Raw genomic sequence first — 21716 nt, forward strand, 5'->3', positions numbered from 1 at the left:
GGGGTCAGGAATGACAACACATGCTACGTGTGTACACTTTCCGACATCGCGGCTGTTCCAGGTGACGCTGGCTCGTGGGTGTGGCCGGGTGGCACTCCCCAAGCCTTGCCAGCCCCAGCCGGGATGCCCTGTTCCATCACCCTGCCTCCTGGGGGGTGAGAGGTGTGCGCCCTGCCCGTGCTCCAGGGCACGCTGGACTCCTCCTCCTCACGGATCTGCTCGGCCATCTCTCCTTCCATTCAGCCCTCTGCCTAAGTGTCCTCTCCTCGGGGCGACCTGCCCTGACCACCCTCCTAAGACAGCCGCCCCTCAGCCTGTCCTGCTCTATTTATTGTCCTAGTGCCCACGATGGTCTAAACCCCGCCTCTCTGTAGACTAGATTGTTCTGTTGGCTGCTCTGGCCCCAGGGCCTGGTGGCATCTCTGGCATGCAGTGGGCACCGGGCACCCGTGGACTCCTGGGTGATGGAGGACGGTCTTGTTCACGGGCCTCTTCACCGACTGTCCCTCTGTTTCCTCCCCTCACCGTCCCAGGAGGCTGTGAGCTCGACCTGGCCTGCTTTTTCCGGCTGATTAACGAGATGGGCGGCATGCAGCAAGTGACTGACCTCAAAAAATGGAACAAACTAGCAGACATGCTGCGCATCCCCAAAACCGCCCAGGACCGGCTGGCCAAGCTCCAGGAGGCCTACTGCCAGTACCTGCTCTCCTATGACTCCCTGTCCCCCGAGGAGCACCGGCGCCTGGAGAAGGAGGTGCTGATGGAGAAAGAGAGCCTGGAGAGGCGCAAGGGGCCCCTGGAGGGCCACACGGAGCAGGACTACAACCGCTTCCACCCGCTGCCCCGCTTCGAGCCCAAGAACGGGCTCATCAACGGCGTGGCCCACAGGAACGGCTTCCGCAGCAAGCTGAAGGAGGTGGGCCCCGCACAGCTCAAGACGGGGCGGCGGCGACTCTTTGCTCAGGAAAAGGAGGTGGTGAAGGAGGAGGAGGAGGACAAAGGCATCCTCAGCGACTTCCACAAGTGTATATATAAGGTAGGGCCCCCGTGCGGGGCCTGGGTATGAGGCCTCGGGTGCACATGCAGGGGCCGGGGGCTCGGCTGTGTCAGGCTCCCGAGACCCCTGACAGTCGGCTCTGGGTACGTTCCTCGTAAAGAGAGGTGTCTGCGGTCTGCAGGGGGCTGGGTGTCCGGACGAGGTTACTGGGCGCCCAGCCAGGGGAGTCGCTTGCCCGCCATGGCCTTGGGCTTCCTCTCCATTAAATGGTTCTGTGTGTGCGCGCGCGCATATGTGTGCCCACGTGCCAGGGATGCAGCCTGGGAGCCACAGCCCCTCATCCTGGAGTGGCTGCCCGTCGGGGCCAGGGCCTCTCGTACACACAGGGACCAGGCCCTCTGTAGCTCCCGATGGACGTCCCCCCACTGCCACCCAGCCTGCCCAGCTCGGCTCTGCCGGCTCCTTTGTGTCCGCCATCGTGGGTCTCCTGGGGAGGGGGAGGGGAGGCGCCCTGCTTCTGCCGCATCCCGTAACCGCCCAGCCATTCCGAGGAGGCTCCCTCCTCGGGGGCGCGCGGTGGCGTCCTGGTGTCTTCCCACTTGGCGGCCCGGCTCCGTGTCCACAGGGCGGTGGGGACCCGGGCTGGCAGGGGGCACAGACTGGGCGCTGCCCCTGCGCCGCTCCGGCAGCGATCTGCTCCGTAGGCTCGGGGTAGGGGCCCCGTGGAGCCCTTGGTGGTCACGCTCCCACCGCACGAGCCTGTCCGTGGTCTGCGGACGCGTCGGGCATCTGCGGTTCTGCCCTGAGTTTGGCCTGTTCCCTTTGAGTCCCCACTCCGAGGTCGCACCTCTGGCCACCCTCTGCCTCGCTTCTCATTCTCTCCTAGGCGTGAGTCCTGCCCTCCTTTCTGGAGAGAGATGCCTGCTTGCCTAGAGCTTTTCCGGTTACTGGAGCCAGCCAGGGTTGGGTCTCCTCAGCTGTGGCTGCAGTCTGGTGGCCGTGACAGTGCTCCATGGCACCTCTGTGCGCCGAGGGGCCGGCAGCTCGAGGCTCCAGGTTCTGAGCCCCCTCAGCACCTGGGGGCATTGACTGTTGTGTGCTGGGTGTCATCGTCTTGAATTACAGGCACCCTGCTTTAGCTGACACAAAATCAGGCCCCTCCTAGCAGTTAGGATTTTATTTTGTAATGAATGGCAGGTCAGGAGAAGTTTGGACTTGTACAGCAGTTTCTCTTTTAGGTAGAACCCTCTTTACGGAGCTGAAGAGCAAAAGCACAGGGCAGGGTCTGCGAGCTGACTGCTCTGACGGCCCTCCCAAAGGCAGGAAGGGTCTGCCCCCTTCCTAGACCTGCAGCTCTGGTCACGGGGATGCTCCAGCACCGCCTCGTGAGGGGGACCCTCCCTGACCACCTGCCTTGCAGCCCTGCCCCTCTGCTTCTGGTTCATCACGCTCAGTGCCACCTCCCAGCTGTTTTGTGTGAGCCAGAGTTCCCCAGGCCGCCCCGAGGCCAGGGACGTTGTCTGTTTTGAGCACTGCTCTATCTGCAGCCCTTAGAACTAGGCCTGTACACAGTAGGTGCTCAGTAAGTACTTCCACAGCCAAGGGGTGAGCATGCCTGGTCAGGGAGGAGTGGAGGGCTTGCCTTTAGAACCAAGCACATCCGTGATGCCATGTGTCATCCCAGTGAGCTTGTCCTTGTTAACATTCCCAGGAAGGGGTGGTGTGCAGGGGTGGGGAGGGGACGCTGGATAATCTGAAGAGCCTGCGTGCTGTCCCAGGGAGGCGTGGGGGACAGGGAGTGGCTCTGTGGCGAGAGAAGGGCCGCATCCCTCTGTCCCCTGCACATCTACGAGGCCAGGCTGCTCATCTGGCTGGTTCTCACGTGAGGACCCTCAGGGTGGGTGTAGGCGTCACCCAAGTTTCTTTCCCGGGGTCCCTGGTCCCGAGGTGCGGCCGGTGTCTGTCTTGATGCTGTTGGTTTCCCCCTGGCCACAGCCTTTCTCCTGCCCTCACGTGGGGCAACCGGAGGAGCCCCGCCTCTTGCCACACTGCACTCGTTGCTCCAGGGAGTGAAAGCAGCTTTGAAGCGGGGCACCTCGGCAGCGCACCCGGGGCTCCTGTGGGACCCCGTTCTGCTGGCTGGCGGGGGTCTGGCCCGGCGCTGGATGGCCAGGGGTCTTCCGCCTCCTTTGTTGGCACCGAGGGTCTTTCTCAGGGAGTGTTTTTCCACCACCTCTGCTCATGTCAACTCAAGACGTGGCCCGGCCCCGGTCACAGGGACACGTCACACAGGGGCCCATGACGAGGTGGCCTGCTTTGGGGTCCTGGCTCTGCTTTGTTCCTTACGCTTGACTCTTGTTTTTGTTTTCTTTTCAGGGAAGGTCTGTTTCTTTAACGACTTTCTACCGAACAGCAAGAAATATCATGAACATGTGCTTCAGCAAGGAGCCCGCACCAGCTGAAATCGAGGTGCGTGAGCTGGGCGGTCCCGGCCCCCGTTCCGCCCGGGGCCAGGGATGGAGCCCCTGGGCCTCCTGGGGCGGGGGGGCGCGCGGAGGGGTCGTGAGCGCTCAGCCCATCGTCTGGGCTCTGGGGGTGGCCAGAAGTTTCAGCTCGTGTTGGTCCCAGCTTGTGCAGGGGTAGCAAAGGTGTAATGGAGAGAGCGAGCCTCCCCACCTTCGCCCTGACTTCCCTGGAGCCGAGGCCTGTCCTCAGGGTGCCTGTTACGCAAGAGAATGTTTGGAACCCCTTGAAACCACAGTTGTGCTTTTTCCTCTCTCCTGTTTTTCATTTAATGGGGTTGGCAGGTTGCCAGTTTTGTGCTTCTGAGTTGCATGAGGTTGGAGAGGTGCAAGCGCGTCTGCGCCCAGGCCAGCGAGCGGGGGTTCGGCGTGAGGCGCGGCCGGGGGTTGGCACCCAGGGCAGCACCCAGCCGAGCCGCCGGGGGCTCCCAGATGCTGACGTAGGTGGGCCTGTCCAGGGAGAGGCCCGACTTCCCTCGCTGGTTCAGGGCGGCTGCTGGCGGAGCGTGAGGGGTTGCAGACCGCAGCCCGGCTTTTGGTGAACAGCTGGTTTCAGAGCACGTCTTTTTCTTCAAAGATATGTGCTTCTTCCTCTCGGTAAAACCATGCCGACCACCAGGGCGCCCGGGCCCTGATTTGATCGGGTTTCCCAGGAGTGGGACTTCCAGGACAGTCTGGGTCACCAGGACGCCTGGTCCCCTGCATCTGTGCCGCGTGGGACCCCACCTCTGATGGTAGCCGTCAGAAGCCCAGGAGGTCCCGCCCTGGTGCTCAGGCCTGGTCTCCCAGGTTGGTGAATTCCGTGTTCGATTTTGGCATCACCGTCATTCCTTTTAGGCCCCGGGTCTGTACCCTGGGCGGTATCTGTGAACACCACACAGTGGCCTGACCTTTGGCCCTGCCAAAGCCATGTTCCATCTACTGCGATGCCAGTGGGGCCCTGATTCTGGGACACGTGGCCGTCACAGTTGCTTCCCGAGTGCCTGTGCCATTTGTGGGAGAAACGTCAGAGGAAAGGAACACGACTCTGGGGCTGATCGTCGGAGCTGGAAAAAGACGCCTTTGCTTCACAGCACAGGTCCTGGTCGGGAGTCCCCTAAGGTTAGGGTTGTCACTGTGCGTCGCTTCCTACTCAGGAATTAATTCTCTCTGGAAGCCCAGGTTTCGCTTTAATAGTTGTATAATATGTAAACACAAAGGGAAGATTTGCTCAACTCCACACTTTAAGTCTGGCTGACTTCTAGATCCTGCAAAGAGGCTGGGCCCTCTCCTTGGCCGGTGTCACCAGCCCGAGTGGCCCCCCCGTAGCGGACGGCCCCCTTCCTCCCCCGCCTCTTTCACCCAGCAGAGGTTGGTGTGAGTCTAGGCAGGACTGGCCCGAACCCGTCCCCTCAGACAGACTGCTGCTCCGTCATCCCCTGCCTGTGAGGACGTCTGTTTGAGGAACCCGGGCATTTAATGCTGTCGACTTCCTTCTTGACGCGGGGCGTCTGGCCGCCCCCGGTCTGGTCTCGTTGCAGAAGCCACACGGCGGGGCGGTGGCCGACACGGGGGGCTCGTGGGTGAGGCTTCCTCCTTTAAGTGGGGTTCCAGGAAGCAGGGGCGGGTGGTGCTGTGCTTCTGGGATGATGAGTGAAGACGCAGTGAGGGGGGAAACTGAACCCCTCTCACCCATTAGCAAAGCCCATCCCGACCCCCTCTTGCCCCGCAGGCGTTTAGGTCATGCCCACCCCTCCCCCATCTGTTTCGCTGGCTTGGGTCACAGCCTGGGGGTCCGACCCTCACGTGCAGCCCTCTCACTGGGGGTGTGCAGCGTGTCTGCTGAGACACCTGCCCGGGGCTGTGGTCATGGCACCTACGGACGGTGGCCGCACGTCTTCAGGCCTGTTGCTGTTATCGCTTTCTCCCTCCCTTTCGTATAAATGATTTTTAATTGTGGTAAAATATGTGTAACATTTACCCTTTTAGCCATTTTTAAGTGCAGTTCAGTGGCACTGAAGTCCATTCATGTTGTTGTGTGACCGTCACCACCATCCATTTCCAGAACTTTTCCATCTTCCCAAACTGAAAGTCGGTTCCTATTAAACACTGAGCCCCCGTCCTCCCTCCGCGCAGCCCGTGACACCGCCGCTCTTCTTTCTCTCCGACTTTGACTGTCCTGAGTACCTCACGGGAGTGGCATCACGGTATTTGTCCTTCTGAGACTGGCTTATTCCACTTAGCGTGAAGTCCTCAAGGTTCATCCGTGTCGTCGCGCGTGTCAGAGTTGCCCTCTGTTTTGAGGCTGACTCGTATTCCGTGGACGTTGTACCTTGTGTTTATCCATCCGTCCACTACGGACGTGGCTGCCGTGACCGTGGGCGTGCGGTCGTCTGTCTGCGGCCCTGTCCCCCTGCTCCCTAGTGGCCGTCGTTCAGGACGAAGACGGTCCCTTCGCCTCGCGGCGTCAAGTTGAGCTGGGCCCTGCGGCCGCGGGCAGCAAGGCGGTGCTGACGGCCCTCCCTCTCCCCGCAGCAAGAGTACTGGAGGCTCGTGGAGGAGAAGGACTGCCACGTGGCCGTGCACTGCGGCAAGGTGGACACCAACACCCATGGCAGCGGCTTCCCGGTGGGAAAATCAGAACCGTTTTCAAGGTAACGTCGGACGCTCCTGCCCGTGTCCTGGGGCCTGGACGGTGCCCCCCGCGCCCGTCCGTGACGCCCCTGTGCTTCCCTCTGCAGACACGGATGGAACCTCACCGTCCTCCCCAACAACACGGGCTCCATCCTGCGTCACCTTGGTGCTGTGCCTGGTAAGCCTGCCTCGGGTGGCTGTGGACCCAGCTCGCCCCGTCGAGAGCTGGAGGGGAGGGGACTGCGGCGCCCGGCGCGTAGAGAGAACTGGGATTGTTAGAAGAGAGAGGGGTTCGCATCATGACTGAAGTCAGTAAAAATGCGGAAAGGTAAACCAAATCGCAGATCTAGAAGCTGGGCAGATGCGTAATGGCCAGCTTTCCGCCTTGGCCAATTTCAGAGCGAATGTTCCGACTCCGTGGGGCTACTGCCTCACAGCCGGGAGAGAAACCAGTTGTCCTGGGTGTTGTGGGAAGAAGGGGCCCCTGGAGGAGGTGACTGGCGTGGGTGACCCCCACGCTGCGGGGGAGGGGTTACCCCGAACAAAGGGGCCCTGCTTCCTGCCTGGGGGCCAGTCAACAACAGTCGTGGTCGTGTTCCTTGGGCATCTTGCTTCCTGCCTTAAGTCACTAGTTAAGATGTTCTTCCACTACTGTTTTGTAACAGTGTCATGTGATCTTGGTTTCTGTATAAGAAGCAGGAAAGAGCAAGTACCTTCTTCTCACTGGGTTTTGTCTGGTTTTGAATCCCATTTCTTCCTTTTTTCTTGTTTGGGGAGAAGATGCAATTTCTCTTGCTGTCACCCTGAGACATTGGTCTTCATCCTGCCCTGTCCCCTTTGTTCTAGGAGTGACAATTCCCTGGCTAAATATTGGCATGGTCTTTTCTACCTCATGCTGGTCTCGAGACCAAAACCACCTTCCCTACATTGACTACTTACACACTGGTGCTGACTGCATTTGGTGAGTACACTGGCCCCAGGCCTCCTGATGCCACCTCGCACTCACTGATGGCTGACAGCCTTGGAGGACTGACTTTGCGTGTTTGTCCCGTGTTCCCTGTCATATCAGCCTGGGGAGCTGTGCTGGAAGTCGAGCTGCTGGAGAATATTTTAATTTGCTCAGGTGATGAGCAAGGTTGAGCATCTGTTCTTAGGCTTATTGGCCATTTTCCTTTTCTCAGTTGCCTGCTGACAAGGGGCTTTTCTTCTGTGAGGTTTTCCCCTGGTGGTTGTTGATTTCCAAGAGTTCGCTTCATAGCAGGGTCAGAAACAGTGAGAGCGCGGCAGGAAGCCGGCCGGGAGTGGCACCCGTCTCGTCAGCCGCCGCCTCGCGCGGTGTGAACTGTTCTCTCCGTGGCCTCGCGTGAGTGGTGGTTTTCAGCCTCTCTTCGTGGCCGGTGTCTCCCAGTCCACCGACTGCAGAGAGAGAGTACCTCTTACTGGAAGTGGAGTTCCTGCCGTGGGAGGTGCACGAGTTTGTCTGTTTCCCAGGAAGCCTTCTGCCCGGTTCCCAGGCGTGATCCTTAACCGTCAGGCTCACCAGCCCTGATCCGAGCTGGCTCTTCAGCTCCTTTGTTTATGACGGCAGATGGGAAATCACTGCAAATAATCAGATGTCTTGTCGTCTCACGGGCTGCCGGCACCGCATCCATCCCACACTAACTGGGTTTATGGTCCTAATGGGGTGATTAGCATCGTTTATTAAAACAAACAAAGTCTTAGAACTAATGTTCTCCCTCCAAGGAGCCAGTGTCGGCAGCAGTCTGGCCATCACGACTCGCCCTGCCTTCCGGCTGCGTCGGCGCGAGTGGCGGTCGGTGTAGAGGCGGGCAGGCCCTGTGCTTGACCTTCTGCGGTGGGGCTGGGGTCTCGGGCAGAGCTGCGGGTGGACAGCCGGACGGTCCCGCGCAGGGCGGCCGGTGCGTGGACGCTGGGGGTGTGCGGGCCCTCCTCCAGGAGCCACTGAGCCCTCAGCGCCGTTCCCCACGGACTCGCTGCCGGGCAGCGCCGGCCGGGCTGAGTTGAGAGTCACAGGGTCCCACGCAGGCCTGTGACGGGCCCACCGGACCCTGGTTCCTCATCGGAAAGTGGAGTGACGTGGCCCACACCCCGCAGGGTGATGGGGTGAAAGTTCGTGGCCCCGGTGGTCGTTGTTCTGCTTGGCCGTTGAGTGAGAGGCAGGGAAACCCGAGGTTCTGTGGGCTGTGTGAAGACTAATCCCTGGAACCTCACTGATGGGGAGGAGAGAGGCGGCCGGATAGGATCAGAGAACTTCATGGTGTGTGGTTTTTCTTAAAACATGTGATTGAGGTTAGAAACCCTGGGTTTAAATCACAAATCCGTAACAGAATATGTTGGCATTGAAATAACAAGCGCTTAAAAGAAAAGAGCCTTGGATGTGGTGAGTGCATCCTCTCACTCAGCAGAAGTCAGGACTTGATCCCTCACCTCCAGGGATTCAGCACAGGTGCGTGCCCTCCCCACCAGGCCTGGGCAGCCTGAAGACCTGTCACACGGCTCCGGGGGTTCAGATGTCCCACTGAAGCCTGTGGACTGTGGGGCTGGGAGGTCCCAGAGGAGGGGCCTTGAGGAGGCCGCACGTGCCTGCCTTGCGTGCCGACCACCGGCACTAGGATCTCGGGAGTTGTAGGTGGCAGGTGTGTCCCTGCTGGGTCCTCCTGGGACATAAGTGGCAATTCCCATTCTCCTGCTCCCTGGGATCACACTGAGGGTCCAAGGTCCTTCTGGTTGCGTTTGGGCCGCGTTCTCCCCCACCGTCTTCCCGGGCTCCTTGGCTCCAGCCAGCGGGGTCCGTGTTGTCTGAGCCCCAGGCCCTGTGCAGCCGCTCCCTTCCCCTGACGCGGGCCCTGGCGCGGTTGGTTGTCCTGTGCGTCTCTTGTGTACACCGAATCCTAGTCCTGCAGCGTCCTCTGTCTGCAACAGAAAAGCGTCAGGTGCCAGCCCAGCGATAAGTCGCAGCTTGGGAGGCTCACGAGAGGCTGTTGAGTGTGCAGATATGTCTGGATCTGATTTATAGGGGCTTTTAAACATCTGCTTTTGGTTTGAAGGCTTTTTGGCTCACGCATAGGTCAGATCTGCATAAAAGATGCATGTTTGTCTGCTGGAGTGGCCACAGTCTGGCCACAGGGCAGAAGCAGCAGAGTTGCCCTGGGAGGAGACCCTGGGGACGCCTACGAGCGCGCCCACCTCCCCTCCTGCGCCCAGGGCCAGTTTCCAGGCTGCTGTTTGCTCATCTCTGAGGGAGCGTGGAGGACGGGCTCCTGGGCGGAGGGTCCTTGTCAACTCCTTCCGCCCTGATTTCAAACCACCCAGGTATTGCATTCCTGCTGAGGAGGAGAACAAGCTCGAGGACGTGGTGCACACCCTGCTGCAAGCCAATGGCACCCCCGGCCTGCAGATGCTCGAGAGCAACGTCATGGTACGGGGGCCAAGACGGTGGTGGAGACTGGGGTTGTGTCAGGTGGCGTGGCCGACGCAGTTGTTTTATTAGCTCACCCTCTTTGTCGACCTGCCCCTCGAAGGTAAAGAGGACAATGAAAAATAAATCCTCCAGGGATCCAGCATAAGCAAAATGTTCTCTCTTATGAAAACCAAACTAAAGTGCGTTCCTCTGATTGATGGCCCAGGACACGGGACTCATGCACGTGGGGACCTTTGACTCTGTTTCCGGGCCTGGTGGTTTTTTTGTTTTTTGTTTTTTTGTAAATGGCGACTGGGGTGGGCTGGGCAGCTGGACGACTGGGCCACCTGGGCCTCTGGTCAGGATCACTCAGGGTTGAGCACAGCGGCTGCTCACCCTATTTTCAGACAGTCATGAACCTGCTGAGCTGCCGGGAACCTCTTTAGCCTAGAATTGTGTTCTGACAACCTGAGCTCAAGGCTTTTCTGGCCTCCGCTGACCCTGCCTGGGTCTCCTTTCGCTCCTGGGCCCGCCTCACTCTGGGTTTGGCTCGGAGAAGGTGAGCAGCAGCCCCTCCGGGGGGCCCGCAGCCCCCGTGCTGTGCACACGGATCCCGGTCCAACCCGGGCAGTGCCCGTGGGGACATGGGGCGCTCACAGCGGCCACGCCTTTGTCGTCACTCTTGGGCCTGTATCAGTTTAGAACTTCCTCCTCCTTTGTTTAGGAGTTACGTCTCTTTATTTTCTAAAGGAGAAAGAAAACGTCTTTCATACAAAATGTAATCTGTGTCGGGAGCAGGCTTAGGTCCCGATGCCCCGTCTGGAGGGCAGGTGTGCCGGCAGGCTGTCGCGAAAAGAGCTCCGGCTGGTGGGAGGGAGGCACCCGGGAGGGCGGCCCTTGGTGGGCGTGCGGCTCAGCCCTGGTCTCCACAGATCTCCCCGGAGGTGCTGTGCAGGGAGGGGATCGAGGTGCACAGGACAGTGCAGCAGAGCGGCCAGTTCGTCGTCTGCTTCCCGGGATCCTTTGTGTCCAAAGTGTGTTGCGGCTACAGCGTCTCTGAGACCGTGCACTTCGCCACCACCCAGTGGACGAGTATGGGCTTCGAGACGGCCAAGGTAGGCAGGCGGCCCTTGGCATGCGTCCCTGTGCGTGTGTCTATGTGTAGATAATGTTTAATTTCAAAGTGACTCTTGGAAACCTGAGTTGGCTGAGAGTTTTTTTTAGGGAGGGAGAGCTGTTAGAGGTTGACTATATCGTGAAAGTCGTCGAGCTCTGTTACTGACCCACTACGGTACTGGGAGGTCGGTCAGTACTGGGAGGTCAGTACTGAAGGTGTGTAAGGCAAACACTGTCCTCGGCTGGCGGAGCCACGAGTACCTGGTGCCTGGTGTCTTTCTCCAGGGAGACACGATTGTCGTACAGTTTTCAATTGCTTTGAATCCAGATGGAATTCAACATTTGAAAATTCGGATAGCGACCCCTCCCCAGTAAAGAAAGCCCTTGACAGCTGCCTAGCATTGAAAATCTGCCCTAAAGGGACGTGACTGCCCCTTGCAGGAGATGAAGCGTCGCCACATAGCTAAGCCGTTCTCCATGGAGAAGTTACTCTACCAGATCGCACAAGCGGAAGCGAAAAAGGAAAACGGTCCCACTCTCAGTACCATCTCAGCCCTTCTGGACGAGCTCAGGTAACACAGGACCCCCGGGGCCCAGGCCGGGCGGGATGGGGGTGCGGCCGGCCCGTCCTCTGTGGGAAACCGCCAGCCACTGGCTCGGAGCTGCAGGGCCCGCCTGGGGCTTGGCCAGCGGGCGAAGACTTCGGGGTGCCGATGCTGCAGGAGGTGGACCCTCTTTGTGGAAACGGACAGGAGGCGGCTCCTGAGCCCCTGGCCTCACGGGTCCTCGGTGCCCCTCACGAGCAAGGAAGGGCCCTGGGAAGGAACAGACAGGGCAGGAATTGAAGGGACCGTTGGCCTGGCTTCCCACGTGACCTGCAGAGGCTCAGCGGAGCTGGTGGACAGCACACGATCTTCACGCGCTTGTTGATCCTCTGATTCTGACGTCGGCAGATAGTTTGTCACGTCCGTCCTTGGCCCGGGCGCGGGGGCACCCCGGCTGGCACTGGGCGCTTTGCCCCGGGTTCACCGCAGGCAGGGTCCGGCCATCCGAGAGCCCTTGGGGGTAGTCTGGCCTTTGGACTTTGGACGCAGGCCCCAGGTGGGGAGGCTGGGCCCCGAGGTCCCGCGGCCCAGCCGCGCGGCGCCCTGAGCCTCGTGTGTCTGGACAGGGACACGGAGCTGCGGCAGCGGCGGCAGCTGTTCGAGGCCGGCCTCCACTCCTCCGCCCGCTACGGCAGCCACGAGGGCAGCAGTGCGGCGCCCGATGGGAAGAAGAAGCCTCGGAAGTGGCTGCAGCTGGAGACCTCGGAGAGGCGGTGTCAGATCTGTCAGCACCTGTGCTACCTGTCCATGGTGAGCCCCCGCCTGCCTCGGGGCCGCCGCTCCGTCCCCCTGGCCCCCGGCTCTGCCTTCTCTGGCCCCTGCCCACCCTCCCTCACGCAGCTGCCCTGCGGAGACGTGGGGGCCCCGTCTCTTTCCGTGTCTCTTTTAGCTTCTCTTCAGCCATGTGACTGATCTTGTTGCCCTGTGGACTCTGAAATCTGTCTGGTTGAAGCAGCACCTCCTGTCTCCAGCTCCCTGTGTCTGGTCCTGGCTGGAAGGCAGCCCCCTGAGCTGCTGCAGTCCAGCCCGTCTGCCTTCTTTCTTGGTCGCTCCTGCAGCCTCCTTGAGGGGCTGATCCAGCCCAGCCTGGGGCTATGTTATATCCTTAGCGTCCCCATGCCGACCCCATCCCAGGCCAGAGGGGACCCCATCCACAAGCCTTGCTGGACGGCCAGCTGGATGGTGCAGACCCACCTCTCGCCTCCCGTGGGCAGCTGCGCTGACACAGGTCTCTGTAGATGCAGGAACGCCCCCCGCTGCTGTGGCCTCAGCCGGTGCCATTGCCCTCTCTCCCTGCCTGTGCCTGTGCAGAATCCCCCTCCCGAGAGAGAAGCGTAGGTAGTAAGTGCCCGTCCCACGCCCAGCGCGATGTCCCACTCGTGCGTCCCCACCGGCCCCACGTGGCCACCGAGGCCCAGAGCGGCAAGCGCATCCCAGGTCTGACTCTTGGCCTCCTGGCCATGTGCCGCGTGACTGTGATGCTGTCTCACCCCCTCGCCCTGCGTCCCCAGCACCCCTCTGGCCGCCCTGCAGAGAAGAGGGGACTACGTGGCCACTCCCGCTGAGCCAGATGCCCTTTGTCACACGTGAGACGTCAGAGCACTGAGAAATAATGGGAGGAATACTGTAATAGTTGGCTAGGGCTGCCGTATCAGAGCACCACCGACTGCTGCCTCAAGCAACGAAGTCCCTTTTTTCATAGTTCTAGAGGCTGGAAGTCCAAGATCAAGGTGTCACCAGGGTTGGCTTCCTCTGAGGCCTCTCCTTGGATCGTAGACGGTCGCTTTGCCCTGTGGCCTCACAGGGCCTTTCCTCTGTGTGCTTGTGTGTGTTAATCTCTTGTTGTTAAAAGGACGTAAGTCATATTGGACTAGAACCCACCCTTACGACCTCAGTTTCCCTGATTATGTCTTTGAAGGCTCTCTCTCCAAATAAGTCACCTCCGGAGTTACTGAGGATTAGGACTTCAATGTCTGAATTTGGGAAAGGGGTAATAATTCCGTCCATAACAACCACGCATCCCACTTTACATATTTTCTTCTATCTAGCTTTCTTTTCCCAGAGGCTTTTTAAAGGATACAATCAAGAACCATGCTGTCTTTAAAACAAACAAGTCATAAGAATTTCCCCAGATCTTAAAAATGTTTTGTGAACGTCGCTCATAAAAGCCGCATAGTTCTGTGTTCGTTCCTCTTGCATTAGAATGGAGTTATTCTCGTGGGAAACAATCATCGTGTATTTCCCATGAGCCTGGGTGACTGTTGTGACCTCATGTGGCCCTGGTCCCTTCCCGTGGGCTCAAAAAACAGCAGGGTGTGGGCTCATTTTTATGCTGTCCCTCCAAAAGCTGTACCCTGAGAGTTGTCACCAGGATTTCTTAGCCAGAATGTTATTTTAAAAAGCACATATCCTGAATACATAGGTAAAAATTGAGGTTTTATTTATATATGCTTTTCATCGCTTAGGTACTAAGGGGTTTATATGTTTTTGTTCACTGTTTCGTATTTATGTCTGATCCTGTCCTCAGCCCCGGGTGATGCGTTGGTGCCAATAAGTGTCATTTCCTTATTCCTACAGCATGTTTTTTTTTGTTTCTTTTTTTATAAATTTATTTAGTTTTTATTTATTTTTGGCTGCATTGGGTCTCTGTTGCTGCGCTCGGGCTTTCTCTAGTTGCGGTGAGCGGGGACTACTCTTAGTTGCGGTGCGCGGGCTTTTCATTGTGGTGGCTTCTCTTGTTGCGGAGCATGGGCTCTAGGTGCATGGGCTTCAGTAGTTGTGGCGCACGGGCTTAGTTGCTCCGCGGCATGTGGGATCTTCCCGGACCAGGGCCTGAACCCGTGTCCCCTGCACCGGCAGGCAGATTCCCGACCACTGTGCCACCGGGGAAGTCCCCAGCTTGTTTTCTTGTCTTTGCTTAGAAACAATGAAGATAAGAAACCTAGGTCTTTCCCTTGAATCCTTATGAAAAGACCTGTGATGCTCTCGCATCTGGTGTGTCAAGGCAGCATTTTCGCATTGTTTACACTGAGTGAGACCAGGACACGGAGTCAGGGTTGGGGTGAGGGATGGGCCCCCCCCCCCCACCCACACCCACCCACACCCACACACACACACACACACACACACACACACACACACACTCTGAGCATCTGTGGGGCCTCGGCCCATCCCTGGTGCCAGCGCATCCTCAGGGCAGCTGCAGGCCGGAGATTCAGGCTCGCTGGCAAGGATCAGGAACCGTGCTGGCTGGAGGGAGGACAGAGGTGCTGCCTCCCGAGGTGGTGTAAACCAGCTGGACCAACCGAGCCGCCCACGAGCAGGAGAAACATGCGTTGTCGCAGAAGTGTCCAGGGTGTGGCCATTCTGGCACCTTTTGTACCAGGGGAGTTTCTGAACCAGATGTCTCAGGAGCCCTCAGGACCCTCAGCCCCTGTCCACCAGCCTGCCGCGCTCAGACCCTCTGGCGGGAAAGTGCACAGGAGCCAAGAGGGCCCTCGAGGCCTTTGGGTGCAGCTCAGAGATGGTCACTTACTTGTTTCCTGGCGGACGATCCTGGTCCCGGTGACTTGTTGGTGTTCTCGTCAGTATCCCGTGTCTCTGGGTCACGGACACCCCTGGCCTGGGCGGAGGCCTCCCACACTCTGCTCCCGGGACACCCCCTTGTCTCCCACCCCCGAGTCCCCTCAGCCTCGGGTGCCTCTCGTCCCGCAGGTCGTGCAGGAGAACGAGAACGTGGTCTTCTGCCTGGAGTGCGCCCTGCGCCACGTGGAGAAGCAGAAGTCCTGCCGCGGCCTGAAGCTCATGTACCGCTACGACGAGGTCAGTGCCTCGTGGGGTGGCAGCGGTCCCCTGCCCGCGTGGTCCGTGTCACAGCTCTTGTCGTGACCGCGTGCAGCCAGCCTGGTTCCAGGCGCCTTCTGGCCGGACGGAGCCTGACGTGGTGGGAAGGTAGCTCCCTGCGCCAGGATGGGGGAGTGGGCAGGTCCGGCTTGAGTTCCACTGGCCTGGAGAAACCAGCAGCTGAGGCTGCAGGGATCTGTGTCCTTGGCCGCGCTTTGTCGTGCCGCAGCGAGCCCGTGCACAGCGCGCTCCGCTCTGCTTTCCCTCCTGGCCTCAGTGGCTCGGTTCATAAGGAGTTTGGTTTCGGGGTGTGCCTGCTGCACTATCTGGAGGGGGGACTGTGCCATCACCTCCAGTCGGGGCCCAGATCCTGAGGGGACAGCGCGGGACAGACCGAGACCGAAATTGGCAGGGCCAAGCCAGGGCTCCCCTTCCCTCCAGCCCGAGGGCCGCTTCAGGGGCCTCGCGGCTGCGTCCATCTGGTCTCCGTGTCCTCAGAGCAGCCCGACCCTGGTGCCCCGGGACTCGGCCTGAGGAGCCTTCCTGGCCCTGGCCCCGCGGGGTCTCTGGGACACAAAGTGCCAACCGCCGTGCCCGTCTGCCCGTGTCGGCGTCCCTCCCCGCAGCTGCCAGCGGTTCTGCTGTGGGTCAGCGCGTGGTGAACTTCAGAGCCTGCGGCCACTTGCTGAGCTGCGGGCGGTGCCCGAGGGGGCGGCCCTGAGAGTGCCCGCGCCCTTGCCCTCACCCCGGGGCCTCGGCAGACACGGAGCCTTTCACTTTTTGCTCCCGAAGGTTTCACCTTCTGAATAAATCCCAGTTCCGCCCTCTCTGAAAACCGCAGCCGTCCCCAGGGGCAGTTCCATGCGAGGTGCTTTCTGTGTTGGCTGGCCTCTGCTGCCCATTAGGTGCCCCCATGCGGAGGGCACTGCTCCAGCTGGCATGGAGCACCCAGGGCTCCGCTTCCAGAGCAGCCTGTCTCGTCTCGTCACGTGTGTTTTACGTGCTTCCAGGCTGCTCTGCGATTGCCTTTCCAGGTACAAGCTCGCAGCTCCGGAGACACGTGGCCCTTTTACTCCTTGACTGACCCAGAGTCCTTTTTTTGGGGGGGGGGGTCACCTTGGGAGACTGCTCTGGGGACCCCGTGGCCCCTCCTGGCCCGCCCTCTTCCAGAGAAGCGTCCTCCTCCCTGTGGTGTCCGGCCGTGAGCCCCTCTCTGAGGGTGCAACCTGCCGGCTCCCCCATCCCCACTGCCCCCCAAACCTGGGGTGGCCAGTCTCACGTAAGGCGGCCTCATCTGGCCATCACACACGGCAGCCCCGGGCAGGGCAGGGCCGGGCCGGGCCGGGTGCCCCGGGAGGCGATGGGGGCGCCCGTGGGGTCTCAGGCTGTGGTCGGACCTGATCAGAAGCCTTTGGCTAAATTGTAAGATTGGAAAGCTGAAAACAGATCTCTTTGCATCTTCTTTGTTTTCAAAGAGCATGTTCAGCGAAGGCAATAACCACTTTCCCCTCCCTGCTTCTTCACTTGAACAGCAAATGTCAGAGCACGGTTAAAAATAAACCCTCGTGTCTGAGTCAGAGCATCTCTGGCAACTCGCAGGGTACAGCCGGCGGCGCTGGGGCTTCTCGAGATGATTCTGAAGCTCGACAAAACGTGGGTTAGTTTCCACCTCCAGCCCATCTTGGAGCTAGGTGTCTTGATGTGACCAAAATCCTGGAAAAGAATCACATATGTAGGGTCTGTTGGTCTGAAGCTTAATCATTGGTTCTCACGCATAGGGAAGAGAAAAGGTTTTGTAAGCCTCCTACTTTGCCAGTGGTCTGTTTTAGTAAATGAAAATCACAAGTCAGTTCCCTGTTGAGTTGAACTGTATTTTTTTTTTTTTTTTTTTTTATTGGGGAATTTCCAGCTCTGGGTTGGATCTCAGAAATGGCTTTTGAGAGCACAGCTCTGGTCTGAGCCCCGGTGCCCAGCAGTCAGACCCCTCTGTCCAGCCGTTCGGTCACACAGGTGCAGGCAGGCGGCTGCCTCCTCGGACCCCCTGCTGCCCAGGTGGCTTTAGCTGCAGGTAACTGGGCTTTAATGAAGCTCATCTGTTTGTTCTTCATTAGCATGTGTATCGTAAGTGCTTTAAGTGGCCCAACGATGTTTGCAGTGCCTGGGAGCAGGCCTGGGCCCGGACTAGGCTGACCCTCAGGCTTGAGTGAAGGAGTGGCCTCCTGTCCCCGTGTCCTCCTGGTCCGTCCGTCCCTGGCTCCAGCAGGTGCTCTGGAGTGTATGGCAGAACAGGGGCCATTTTAATACTCCTCCCCGTGGTTTCTTGCAAGTTGTGTTAAAGTTACACATGTATTTTTGACGCCAACAGATAGATGGTTCTCTTGTTCCGTTTGTTCTCTCCCCTTCGCTGAAGAGGGAATAAGAAACGTTTATAGACACGTGTTTGTATTCATCTGCAAGAGCAGGTTAAGTAGGCTCCAGAGTAGCCAGAGAGCGCAACCAGCAGCCCCCAGGCCTTTGTCACCATGCGGGGAGCCAGGTGAGAGGCCCTGGGCCCTCAGGCCGGAGTCTCCCCTCACTTCCCAGCCCTCCCCTTCCTGCTGGGGCCCCGGCGGCCTCGGCCCCGAGGAGGTGCCCAGGTGGCGGCAGCAGGAAGCCTGCTGCTGTGTTGTCTCGGCGGCGAGGGGCCTCGTGGACACGGGTGAAGGCACAGACCAGACGGGAAAGCAGCTCTAAGGAAACGGCTCCACGCTTACTCTGGTTTTGGGGCTGCAGGTATTTCAGGGCTTTCAGCTTGTGAACGTTTGGACTTTACAGCCACCAGGGGGCGCTCCTGGGCTCCCTGGAGGGGGAAGTGGGGTTAGGAAGCTGCCCATCAGGAAGGGACTTGGTGTACCGTATCCTTGGCTTCCAGATGAGAAAAGGCAGGTTTCTCCCCGAGGAGGAGTGTTTCGTTTAGGTGCCTGGCCAGGGGACCTCGGTCTCGGGAAGTTGTTGTCCTAACCAGCTCCCAGGCCGCTGCACCTGGGAACCTCGGGGCGGATTTCCAAGGCCACCCAGCCCCCCCCCACGCCCCCTCGGTGCCGCTCTGACGTGGTTTGATGAAGGTGACTCCCTGGGGGGTCCTGGCGACGCTCTTCCGTTGGCTAATCCTGTGTCTTCCTTTCAACCCGAAACAGGAACAAATTATCAGCCTGGTCAATCAGATCTGTGGCAAGGTATCTGGTAAAAACGGCAGCATTGAAAACTGTCTCAGTAAACCCACACCAAAAAGAGGGCCCCGCAAGAGAGCGACGGTGGACGTGCCGCCCTCCCGGCTCGCCGCCGCCTCCTCGTGAAGACGCCAGCACCGGGGGCCGGGGATAGATATTTTTCTGTAATTATTATATTCTAGTTTGGAGTACTGGCTGTAGGATACAAGCTGTCTTTGCACTAGCTCTGAAGAAGATTTTCTTCTGGTTTTAGAGAACTAATTTTGTTTTAGCATTAAACTGTTGAACTTTTTTTGTACTTAGAATACCTAGATACTGCAGTCAGATTTTTGAAACTGCCGTATATTCACTGTTTTAAAACCCTTGAGGGGCTATTAATTTGTATTGCCCCTTGTGGCTGACAAAAGCCTTTTTGTTTGACTTTTGTTTGTGTTTTCTTTTGTTTGTTTTTTTGGTTTTTTTGTTTTTTTTTTCTTTTGTAATTGTTGGGGGAAAAAAGGCTTTTTAACCCATTTTTGAAGAGGGTGAAGTTTGGAGAACAAATTTTAAAACCGTCAGTAATGTGAGCAGATTTTTTCTAGAGAGGAAAAGGGATAGGAGAGACACACACACACACACACACACACAAAACTTGAAAGAAATGGCTTTACTTTGGCTGTCTTTTCTTCTGTCATGTGCAGGATGAGTTTTGTAATTGTTAAAACCGGAGAATCCCCATTGTGTTTCTTTGGGCGGTTATGGCAGCTGAAGGTGGACGTTGTTTCCTAACCATAGGCAAAATGAGGAAGTCGGAGTGACTAGGTTCTCTTTACCAGCACATCACTATGCATCTGTTTAAGGAAAAAAAGGAAAGAGAAGAAAAAGACTGCCTGCCTTGGAGGGGGTCACGTTGAGGGAAACCTGTGCCTGATTTCATTAGGAAATCCATTCTGTTATTTTTTGGTGCTGTTGGCTACTTTATCAAAAAACCCTTCAATAGCATCCTTAAGAAAAAAAAAAAAAAGGAAAAAAGTGATTGAAGCCGTTAAGTGCTTCTTTGTCATGGATGTGCAATCTTTCTAACATTCCATCTTCATCTCACAGCTTGTTTTACACCTTCACAGGTCAGCATTAATCTTTCGTTTTAAACTCGTTTTGTTGGTGATCACATCTAGAGCCACTAGGAGGTCTGCCGTTCTTTTTGAATGTGAAAATGCATCTGCGCTCATCTGGTCTATTTTTTTCTCTTCATGTTGTAACAAAAAGAAAAAAAAAATCCCGTCCCTTTTGTACATACGCCTGTAAATTGTTTTAAATACTTGAGCCTTTTTCTGGGTGGGGGAGGGGAGGGGGTGAGAAGACGAGATGAAGAAAAGCCTTACACTTCAGTTTCTTCATCGGTTGGATTGGATGCTTACAGGGTTTTTCTTGTAACATTTATAAGTGCTGCTTACATCACTGAACAACAACAAAAAAAATAATAATGGAGTAGCTGTTGCCCTTCTCCGGTTGTGTGTACAGTATGTGTGGAATAAAAAAGGGAAACTGTTTTCACAAGCTGTTCTTTGTTTCATAATTGGATTCACTGATCCCGCAGCTGCCCGTGTTGCACTGAGCTCGCCGGTGGGGCTGTCAGGAGCGTCCTGTGACACTTTGTCGGTTGTCGTTTGCAGAAGACTGAACTGTGTTGGAATATTTAACAATGACATGAGCAGAGTCGTGTTTTCCAATGTGCTTGTCCGGTTTTCATGGCCTTGCTGTGTTCTTGCCCTCTTTTGGACAGTGAACTTCTGCCTACGGCTTACGGTCTGACGTTTAATTTATTAGCGCTGCTCTGCACCCCTCCCCCGGGAGGGAAGACTTCATGTTGTTTATTGCCAGTTTTTTGTTTACTTTTCAGGTTTGTACTACAAGGTTTAATAATAAAAACAAAGTTTTTTGGACACTTGTCTGTCTTGTGGAAGATGAGTGAATGAAATGAGATGTTTTCTGATAAATGGGCTGAGGGGGTCTGTCCCATTGGCCAGGGAGTGGCGGGAACGCCGAATTTTAATCTTTAATCTCACTTCCCCTCCGCTGGCGGTTGCCTGGATGCCCTCTGAACAAAACCCAAACGGTTGCCGTTTGCCTCTCATTTTCCGCGGGGCCCCTGGACACCAGCAGGCAGCGTGGCCACGAGGGTGTAGGGCCGCAGCCGCCCCTCCTCGCGCCAGCCTGCCCCTCGTCCCTGGGCTGTGAGCGAGCGGGGAGAGGGGAAAACACGTCCCTGGGGGAGCAGGGTCCCGTCAGGAGCGGGCTGGTGTGTGGGCTTGGCTTCGGTTTCTCTCTCTTCCTCTGGGCCCGGGTGTGTGCTCTATTAAGGTAGGCCGTGCATGTTGGACTTCATAAGTTTGTAATGATCAGAAGAAAACCCAAACTTGGTTAGAGCCGAGAGGAAGCACAGTTTCCTGCCTGTAAAGGGCTTTGCCATTCAGTGCCGAGCCGGATGGACACCTAATTTCCTGGCCCAGCCTGCACTCTGAGGCCTGCAGAACGTGTGTATTTAGCAGCCCTTCTGTACAAGCCGGCTGTGTTTGCGGTCCTCAAACTTTATTGTAGCTGTTGTTTCAGTCAGTTTCTCACACATTATTGGCAACTGGGTAAAAATCGAGAGCCTCCCTAAATCCACCTGCCTTCACCGCGGGCCTCTGGGCACAGCTGTGTTGTCCCCTGAAGGTGGCCGGAGCACGGGCACCCGGGCTTAGGAGTCACTGTCATCAGTGTGTAAGGTGGCAAGGGCGGTGTCCACCTCCACCCCCTCCTCGTCAGACTGGACCACGGGGGACTCCCCACCCTCGCTGGGGTCCTGGGCAGCCGGGTCGGTGCAGGCTAAGGATGAGGAAGGCCGTGTGGCTCGGGAGCGGGAGGGATTTGGAACCTGAAGAGTAACTGCATCCTGACCGGGGCTTGCTTCAGGTCCTGCAAAATAAAGCAGAAGCGAGCTTGTCATAAAAGTACTGCATCTGAGAACTGCCCCTGAAGATGATCATTTGAACTCGCATAGAACATAAAACGGGTGTAAGTTCTCTGTTCCTGTGACGTGCAGGCTGCAGAACCAGGCCCCATGGCAGTGCCGGAACTGCCCCCAGAAAATGCTGAGCTAGGTGACGCCAGAGGCAGCCCAGGGCCCGAGCTGACCCTTCTGGCACCTGTGACACATGGAAAGATCCCGAACCCTTCCCACTATCCAATAAAGCACTGTGCTCAAGGCCGAACCGCGAACACTGCATTTCTTTGAGGAGCACTCTTCGTAACTTTGATAATCTAGATTTACCTCTTTATATCCTTTGAAATAATTCAAAGAAATGGACGTTAAAAGAAAAACCCTTGTGGATCCTCTTAAAGGAATCAAAGCCGAGTCTCTTCCTGACC

At 57.5% G+C, this 21716-nt stretch overlaps 2 protein-coding genes across 6 annotated transcripts in view; one reads left to right on the forward strand and one right to left on the reverse strand.

The window, feature by feature from the left end:
- Positions 1–20248, forward strand: part of JARID2 (jumonji and AT-rich interaction domain containing 2) — a 243689-nt gene extending 223441 nt beyond the window's left edge. For 4 of the 5 annotated variants that reach the window (XM_059937972.1, XM_059937975.1, XM_059937976.1 and 1 more), the window contains 11 exons: positions 534–1036; positions 3374–3466; positions 6034–6152; positions 6240–6310; positions 6979–7093; positions 9466–9571; positions 10486–10668; positions 11111–11241; positions 11841–12024; positions 14989–15096; positions 18294–20248. In XM_059937972.1, coding sequence (XP_059793955.1) covers positions 534–1036; positions 3374–3466; positions 6034–6152; positions 6240–6310; positions 6979–7093; positions 9466–9571; positions 10486–10668; positions 11111–11241; positions 11841–12024; positions 14989–15096; positions 18294–18452 — 1772 coding nt within the window. In that variant the 3' untranslated portion in view covers positions 18453–20248. Of the gene's footprint in view, positions 1–533; positions 1037–3373; positions 3467–6033; positions 6153–6239; positions 6311–6978; positions 7094–9465; positions 9572–10485; positions 10669–11110; positions 11242–11840; positions 12025–14988; positions 15097–16649; positions 17187–18293 lie in introns of those variants that run through there. The other variant, XM_059937974.1, reaches the window with a different exon arrangement.
- The window catches only part of DTNBP1 (dystrobrevin binding protein 1), a 118809-nt gene continuing 116046 nt past the window's right edge, over positions 18954–21716 (reverse strand). The window contains exon 10 of the mRNA XM_059937977.1: positions 18954–21263. Within this exon, the coding sequence (XP_059793960.1) occupies positions 21046–21263 (218 nt within the window). The 3' untranslated portion in view covers positions 18954–21045. The remainder of the gene's footprint in view (positions 21264–21716) is intronic.

This window comes from Balaenoptera ricei, chromosome 11, assembly GCF_028023285.1.
Source record: "Balaenoptera ricei isolate mBalRic1 chromosome 11, mBalRic1.hap2, whole genome shotgun sequence".
NCBI classification, from domain to species: Eukaryota; Metazoa; Chordata; class Mammalia; order Artiodactyla; family Balaenopteridae; genus Balaenoptera; species Balaenoptera ricei.